This window comes from Toxorhynchites rutilus, chromosome 3 (genome assembly GCF_029784135.1).
Source record: "Toxorhynchites rutilus septentrionalis strain SRP chromosome 3, ASM2978413v1, whole genome shotgun sequence".
NCBI lineage: Eukaryota > Metazoa > Arthropoda > Insecta > Diptera > Culicidae > Toxorhynchites > Toxorhynchites rutilus.
In genome coordinates this window covers 46,579,111-46,587,185 of record NC_073746.1, presented here as the reverse complement: position 1 = coordinate 46,587,185, position 8,075 = coordinate 46,579,111, and the positions used below count along the sequence as shown (strand labels likewise).

At 38.1% G+C, this 8,075-nt stretch overlaps 2 protein-coding genes across 4 annotated transcripts; one reads left to right on the top strand and one right to left on the bottom strand.

Moving 5' to 3' along the window:
* Nucleotides 1-1,000: 1,000 nt before the first annotated feature.
* Nucleotides 1,001-1,409, top strand: LOC129780433 (mitochondrial import receptor subunit TOM7 homolog). The gene is made up of 2 exons (XM_055788704.1): nt 1,001-1,208; nt 1,297-1,409. The coding sequence occupies exons 1-2, from the start codon at nt 1,109-1,111 to the stop codon at nt 1,359-1,361; spliced, it is 165 nt and encodes a 54-aa protein (XP_055644679.1). The 5' UTR covers nt 1,001-1,108; the 3' UTR covers nt 1,362-1,409.
* A 221-nt stretch (nt 1,410-1,630) lies between these two features.
* LOC129780431 (uncharacterized) lies at nt 1,631-6,374 on the bottom strand. 3 transcript variants are annotated; one of them, XM_055788700.1, is made up of 3 exons: nt 6,228-6,374; nt 1,964-2,764; nt 1,631-1,889 (listed from the first exon to the last, which is right to left on the bottom strand). In XM_055788700.1, exons 2-3 carry the CDS (start codon nt 2,751-2,753, stop codon nt 1,831-1,833), a joined length of 849 nt encoding a protein of 282 aa, XP_055644675.1. In that variant the 5' UTR covers nt 2,754-2,764; nt 6,228-6,374; the 3' UTR covers nt 1,631-1,830. The 3 variants fall into 3 exon arrangements, with proteins under 3 accessions (XP_055644675.1, XP_055644676.1, XP_055644677.1); XM_055788701.1 differs by lacking the exons at nt 1,631-1,889; nt 1,964-2,764 and adding an exon at nt 2,875-3,808; XM_055788702.1 differs by lacking the exons at nt 1,631-1,889; nt 1,964-2,764; nt 6,228-6,374 and adding exons at nt 2,875-3,808; nt 5,324-6,195.
* Between the last annotated feature and the right edge of the window lie 1,701 nt (nt 6,375-8,075).

Here is an 8,075-nt window from a genome sequence, read left to right as displayed (position 1 = left end):
TCACTTTTCCTCCTTTACCATGTCCAGACATGGCTGCTTGGGTTGGTTTGTTGATGTGTTGTGATGAGAACCGATGTGGTGTACGGTTTGAATGAGAATGATCGTTACGGCAACGGAGCGGGGATTTTTAAGCTGACTGGCTGGCTCGAGAATTACGCATGTGTGAGACTGTGACCAATATTTCTTTCATTTTTTTCTTTTTCCTTTCCAATCGTGCTTCATTATATTTCGCTGCTGCTCTGGTTGCCCGTTTTGGTCGGTACGATTTGAAGAGCACAAAATGGACCAATCAAAAATGGGCACATAGTGCATTTTGACAATGGTTGATATTTCACAATTATTCAATTATTTATCTTAAGAAAAAATGAAATGTTATTCGTTATGATAGATGCGTAGATATATTTCCTATCAATTAATGCAAAAACCTTTGCGATTTATTGAGAAATGCTCGAGTTATAAGCGTTCCAAATCTTGCAATTTTTCCTACTTGTTCAGTGTCTAGATTTCCATTTCACCCCCTATATCTTCCGGTTAGACGTAGTCCTACGTCAAAACGAACACAAGACGAGTGAAACCCATAACAGATGTTTGACATTTGTTGAAAATAGCAACACTTGACTCGGTTGCTATCGCACTGATGGTTGCGGTTCAGGTGTGGGAAATAGTAATCGGCTTCTCGGTGAATAGTGAGTTAACAAATTTGGCAACGCGTGATATTTGGCATAGAAATGCGAAAATATTTAACGTTTCTTAGAAGCATTAAAAGTTGAATTGATAGTTTCTATGCACATATGAATCAGCAATCACTCTCCAGCCTTTTTTGTAAACAGTTCCCTTGCACATATCATCATCCCAAAATCATATATTACTGTAAATTCGATCTTATTTGGATGTATACTTCTATTCACCTTGGGGCTGCTGAGCGAACAACTGTCGTTGAAAAGTCTTAGGTTGAAAAACGCCAGGCCCTTTGGGAAATTTGAATAAACAACGCAAATGTTAACAAATTGACAGCGCTTCCAATTGATCACTTGTGCATTTGCATATCAAGTTGTGGTGTAAACCCTTAATTCTTCGTAAAAACCAAATATATTTCCTAATTCAAAGGATGAATCTATCTCCTGGTGCGAAGGAACGACTAGGCGTTGTATTCGAAGTGGTTAAGACCACCTTCCATTGGGGCTTCGTTCCAGCTGTGTTGTATCTTGGTGAGAAAACATTGGCTAATAAAAACATTGAAAACCCATGCCTTCGATGTGACGTAAGAACACTGTATTTTGTTTACTTCGCTTTTAGGTTTCCGGAAAGGATCCGAAGCGGGAATGCCTCCGTTGTCCGTCATGAGTTTACTTTGGCAATAGATGTAATAAGGAGTGTATATAATCAATAAAACGAAAAGGCAACATGAAGACCGGGATCCACTTATTGCTAACAAACGAAAATCCGTATCAATATCGATAGTAGAACAAAATCAAATTCGTCGTATTTCAAAGGAACGTTAAACTCGTCTATTGAAATTATACCGTTCAGAGTATAAAATCAAATTAGCATAAATTGAACAAAACCAGTGAAGAGGGCTTGATACATTTGGTGATCGTTATGTAAGACGACTCCAATGAAAAAATGGAACTTTCAAAATACAGATATATTCATTTCTATTTCATAAAAAAAATAACTATTCTTTCGCAGCATTGTGGTTTTTGAAACAATTACTTCACAGGAATCAATAAATCGCTGTTGAACACTTGGTGTCATTATTCAATCACTAACAGATGTCAGGTTCTTCTTAGGAAAACGGATCAATCCCAGAACATTCCATTGACAGATCTTCTAATAGGCCTTTTTCAAGATTAGAGGCCAACGCCAACGAACTCTGTAGTCTAAAACCTCTATAATAGAAAAAATCACTGCAATCAATTGCGAATTTCGCTCGATGGTGCGATTTTGGTAGATCATCATTTACTTTGGTAGTATTTATTACAAAGATGCGAACGTTTCAATTCGTATAACTGCCTCGGAGTGTATAGCTTTTGCTTCTTCATCAACAACGGCTTGAGGGGTTCTTCATCCATGTGATTCTCTGCGGAATTCACCACGAAATTTTCATCATTTGTCGTGGAATAATCTGAAGAATTATTCGTAGAACCGTGGGTAGATGATTTTGGGCAGGTAGATATACTTTTTCTGTCCACGGTTGGATTTTCCTCGCTTTCATCAATTACTTGAAATTCTTCGATTGTTGAAAATTGATCCCGAAGTGGTCGATTTGGATCGTATGGTGCATCCTCGTCACTGAGCGATTTCGTTGTACTCAGATCTTGCTGTATCTTGAACAAATCACCGTTCAGTATAACTGGAACTCTACCGTCCAATCGAATATCTTCAGTATTATCGGGATTTTTTCTCGTATTGCGGCTATCTAACTCGCCGTCGTGCCCACCGATCCCCAATTTTCTCAAAAGCGGCGTTATTTCGTTCTCTGCAGATGATTCCAATAGTTCTGAAGAGGTTGGTAGATGTCCCATTGGGGCTGTGTGTCCCTTCAGTTCGTTGATTTCCGAAGCTAGCCGTATGGTTGACATGTAATCCGTACAAGCAATGCCACGGCCTCGCACAATCGAATTTTTGACCTCTCTCTCCTTTTCGATCTCCTCGGATTGCAGAGATTGTTCATAGTCCGAAAGCGATATTGAATAACCCCAACTGCTGATTTCATCGTTAATATCTTCTTCAATCGATGTGTTGCATGACATCTTCGGGAACTCTGAAACGAGTACAAGAACTAACTTTTAATGCCTAGTGATATCGACTATCTAGGAGATCATTTCAAGTATCCTGTGTAAACGATTCGTAAAAAGGCAAAGGCAAAGAAGATATGTTTTGCAATTTATTTCATATATACATTTTTTGAACACAATCGAATCTAAACGATACACGATATCGGATCTACACAACATAAAACAGACATTAACTTTCAATTTCTCCAAACTTTCAACCCGTCCGATCCGATAACTTGACGTTGAGCATAAACACTGTTGAGTGCATTGGCATGCACGCCAATGTTGTAGACTTCTTCGTATCGATCGCGTGATTCCACAGCTGGCTGCATTTCTTCCGGTGTCATTTTACGCCATTTCTTTTTCTTGCCCTTTGCTTGTTTTCCGACTGCGGATACGTTGCAAGATGTGCTGCTGCTTATTCCGGAATCCGAAGACGAATTAGTGGATTTTTCTTTTTTTGGTTTCGATTTCCGTGGTGGATTGGTTTCATCCAGCAATAGTTCCGGAATAGTACTAAATTGCTCATGCAACGGAAGTTCTGGGTTGAATCTTTCTATCTCTTCATCTATCGCTTGCTTTTTATCTTCTTCGCCCTGAATGTGCCGAGCATCGAATAGATCTCCATTCAAAATAATTGGTAAGGTTCCATCGATATGGATATCTTTGTCCACCGCAGGATTTTTCCTCGTAGTCTTACTACTTATATTGCCTTCCCGGCTATTCAGACCTAACTGACGAAGCATTGGTGTGATCTCGGCTTCTGGTGAGCACGCAAGAAGCTCAGTGCTGGTGGGTAGGTGACCCATTCGAAACGGATGTACATTCAGGTTGTCTATCTCCGAGGCTAGTCTTATGTTAGCCATATGATGAGCACTTGCTATACCGCGTCCGCGACCCACCATTCTATTAGTCGAGGTGTGAGATTCCACATGATTCAGTGATTCTTCATAGTTCGAAATGGGCACTGAGTAACCCCAATTGATAATTTCATCTTCAATGTCTTCGAGCATAGAATAGTGAGCCATTTTCTATAGTTTCACATTACGTTCACGAAAGGGGAAAAAATAACGACAAAATTGTTTGTATTAGTTTCAACGCAACAGTATTTGAGGTTCAAAGCTTGGGATTCTATTAGGTGATTGATAAGGTATCATTTTTCGTGCTCCAATGATGAATTTTATACGAATCAAGTAATAATTTTTTTCTTGAAAAATTGAATCAAAGATAAATTTTGAAGAAACCTCTTTTTCTAACGGTATGATAATCGATTAGCATCATGTCTAAACCTCTTAAAAAAAATTATCAAAATTCTATCTGTCTGTCTTTCTTCTTCTTATGGACTCGGAACTTACTGAACCGATCGACGTGAAAATTTGTATGTAGGGGTTGTTTTAGTGCCGGGGAAGGTTTTTATGATAGCTTGAGACCCCACTCCTCTCTCTAAGGAGGGGGGGGGAGCGGTCTGCCATACAAACGAAGCATAAATTTAATGCATAACTAAAAAACTAAACGAGCAAAAGGAACCAAATTTGGCATGTGTAGGTTTTAGGGGACAAGAAACATTTCTATGGTGAGTAGAGACTCCTCCCCCTATATAAGGGAGGATTGCCATACAATTGAAGCATAAATTTCTCATAGCTTAAGAACTAATCAAGCAAATAGAATCAAACACGACATGTGAAAGTGTTAGAGGGCACGAAACGTTTCTTTGAAAAATAGTCACTCCTCCCCCTCTCTAAAAAACTGGGGAAGCATAAATTTCTACATAACTCAAGAACTAATCAGGCAAACGGAACCAAATTTGGTACATGGATGTTTAGGGACAATCAATGTTTCTATGGTGGTTTGAACTTTTGCCCCTTCTCTAAAGAGGAGGAGAGGGGGGTTTGCATAACTCTACAATTGATCAAGCAAATTGAACCAAATCTGGCATATGGAAATTTCAGAGAGCAATAAATGTTTTTATGGTGGTTCGACACACCTACCCTCTCTCTCTCTCCAAGTGAAAGGGGGCTGCAATACAAATGAAACAAAAACTTCTGCATAGCTCGAGAACTAATCAAGCAAATGGAGACGGAGAAACATGTTATTTGCAAGTGGAATAAAAATCTTGAACGAGAATTGTTTGAGAATAATCTGATATTATAATGACGAATGTTGGTAGAAGTACCAGGAAATTGTAAAGGGTCAATTAGAAGATCAATCAATGAACAGTTCTGCGATTGGACTCATGAACGTGCGCTTAGTAAGAAAACGAGAATGTTATAACGAAAAAAAAATTTTTTGAGCGGGCCGAAGTTGCCGGGTCAGCCAGTTCAAAATAAATTTATGCCATAAACCTGGCAATCTGCAACATTAGTGTAATCTGAAAAAGTAGAATGAAGGCTATGAATTTCCGTATTGTTTGCTATCATCAACTGTTTTTTTCTTATTTGGTCCAGTCTGACTTAACCCCTTGCCGTACGATTTAATTTCCAACAGGGCCCAAACACGAGCACAGTGAGTCGTTTCGATACTCGGCTGAGTGTGTGTATCTTACTTACGATCGTAGCAGTCCCGCATCATCATACACCTGAAGCATGTATCCATTTCACTTCGATAGACGACGAGTGAGGTTCGATGTTGTACGTTCTGGCACAGTCTAATCGCCACGAGTGTGATTCGACGTTATACGTGAAGGGGTTAACACCGATCAAATATACTACCTTATCTAATGTATTTATAATTTAAAATTATTATGAAAACTTTTTTGTTGATCGACATTCTTGTCCGCCTCTTCAATAGAAATGGTCAATTAGTTCGTTATATGTATACATCGAACTTCGGAAAAGAAAAGATAGCTGTGCGTAGATGGAAATTACGGTATTAGAACAGCTACAGATCCACCAGAAAGACTATACAACATAGAGAAAAACTTAGATTCTGAAACACAAACCAAAATTCAAGCAACAGTGAGGGCCACAGCAGTTCATTTAATTTGTAAGCTGGTAGGTTGACAACAACATCGGGTTCTCGTAGCTAGTACTCTCATATCGAATAACATTTCATAATCAATCACATTATTTCATACGTGGATACTTTTCAATTTGAGTTTGAATATTGTTCCCATTGTGAAACCACAATAGAATAAGATCCATTCTTCTGTGGCTCCCCATAAACAGCAGAGAATTCAGACTACTACTATTCGAGGTTCCTTGTTATTGCTTTGCTAATCTATTTTTTTTAACATTACACAGGTTACGTGGCTCTCATTCTCATCCGTTGGTGAGGTACCATCTATGTACCTCGAATTCTTAACATAATTCATTCCTTGGGTTCAAAGTTCTTTGTGCACTTCAAACAATCACTTTTCTTTTTTAAGCATAACAACATTACTACTGAAGCATATTGAAACAAAAGCTAGAATGAAACGGATTTGTTTAGTTTCAAGTCTAAAATTATACTCACAATAATTGATGATATCCTATGAAGCACAAGGTAACAGAAAATACATTTAAAATTAAATGAAAATGAGCGAAATTCAACTCAACAGGTTTATTTAAGTTTCTACGTTGTCAGCAGGGATGCCAGATGTGAAGACACGAAGATATCGAATTTTGTGTACACCCAGAAAAATCCTTGGTGAAGAAGGCTACCAAATCTTTGGTAATGCAAACATTGCTATCTTTTCTGTACATATTAGGGGCTGTCCACATACCACGTGGACAGAAAAAGCATGATTTTAGACTCCCCCTCCCCCTCCGTGGACAAGCGTGGACATTTTCATACCCCTACCCCCTTTTGTCCACGTGGACATTTTTCCTTTTTTAATTATTGTGAATTTACTTGACAGTTGGATTTTGAGGTCATTTCAGCTTCCTATTTGAATCGTCGCTTTTTACGATGGTTGATTGAATTCATGGAAAAACCCCTCTGATCACCCCTTCAACTTTGTTTCAAATGTCAAAACACAAATTGTAAACAAATCACAGATAAATTCAACTGGTGGAACAGTGTTTAGAAAAAATTGTTGATATGGAATTCGAATGATCTGAAATGAACTGAAATTATTTTGCAGTATTTTTCTGTAATAATAAACATTTATTTGAAGCTTTCCAAAAGATGGATAACATTCCAAACGAGTTTCCTGGTGTAATATTGTAGTTTGGAGTTCCTGGGGTCAGGACACGATATTAACGGCTATGAAAATACCGTACATTAATCAATCGGCAACGAAATACGGAAAGTATCGATTTATTTTTGTTGAAAGTTATATATTTGTTCGTTTCGTAAACAATATTTGTCGAACCCGATATACAGAAAACACACATGCTTTGAGAATGAACACCAAGTTGTTATCAAAAAAGCGTGAATGTGAAGTTGATATTCAAATCTTTCAACATTCCGTTGCGATTAGATCGCATATATTATGGGGAATGGCGAGCAAAAATTATTGGGCTACGAACAAAAAACAGCGCTCCAGCCTCTCAATAAATTTTCGACTGCATCGAACAGTTGAGAACAATGCACTACACTGTGCTATACGCTTCGTGGGGTATGTGGCCGAACTACATCCTTGCGCAACCGAGAGACTTTCGTTCAAAGATAATGACGGAAGCTTCGTCGGATGAATATCACCTGCATCGAACTGTGTCACTCTCGAAAGGAAACCAATTTCAATCAACACGTCGTGGTCTACAAGAGGCTTATAATATTAACGTCATCTATCGATGTTTTGTGTGAACGAATTAACTCCATCGTTATGATTGCTTCGTATGTTCGTGCACAGATACAAGATCTCGAATCTGAAGTCAAAAATTCTCGTTCATTATCGGATGCAATAAATTCTTCGCTGCCGCCAGAAGAAAATGAATTCAGCAGAAATTTAGTCCCGAAAGTTACAGTTGTTGACGATAATAATCACTTATTTTAGCACGGATCTAAAGGAAGAATAACATTTTAAAAACATTTATCATTTTTGCATTTTATTAATAAATAGCCGATGGATAGAATTAACCACCAGAAGTATAACCGCATTCTAGAAAATTTTTGTGCTGTCATAAAGATAAATTAGGTAAATGCGGCTAGAACAGCAATCGATTGAGGCGTATTATCACGCTCTTCAAAGTTTCTGTTCAACTGTCCCCTAATCAATCCAAATCAACTTCAATTGAATAGTAAAATGGACAGTGATCTGGTAAGAAGCCGTCCATTACCCACACTGAAAACTTATTATCCTGCTGGATATGATCTACGTTACCATTGGAAACAGCATATTTCGACAGCAATCGAAAAACCATTGAAGCATAATTGAAA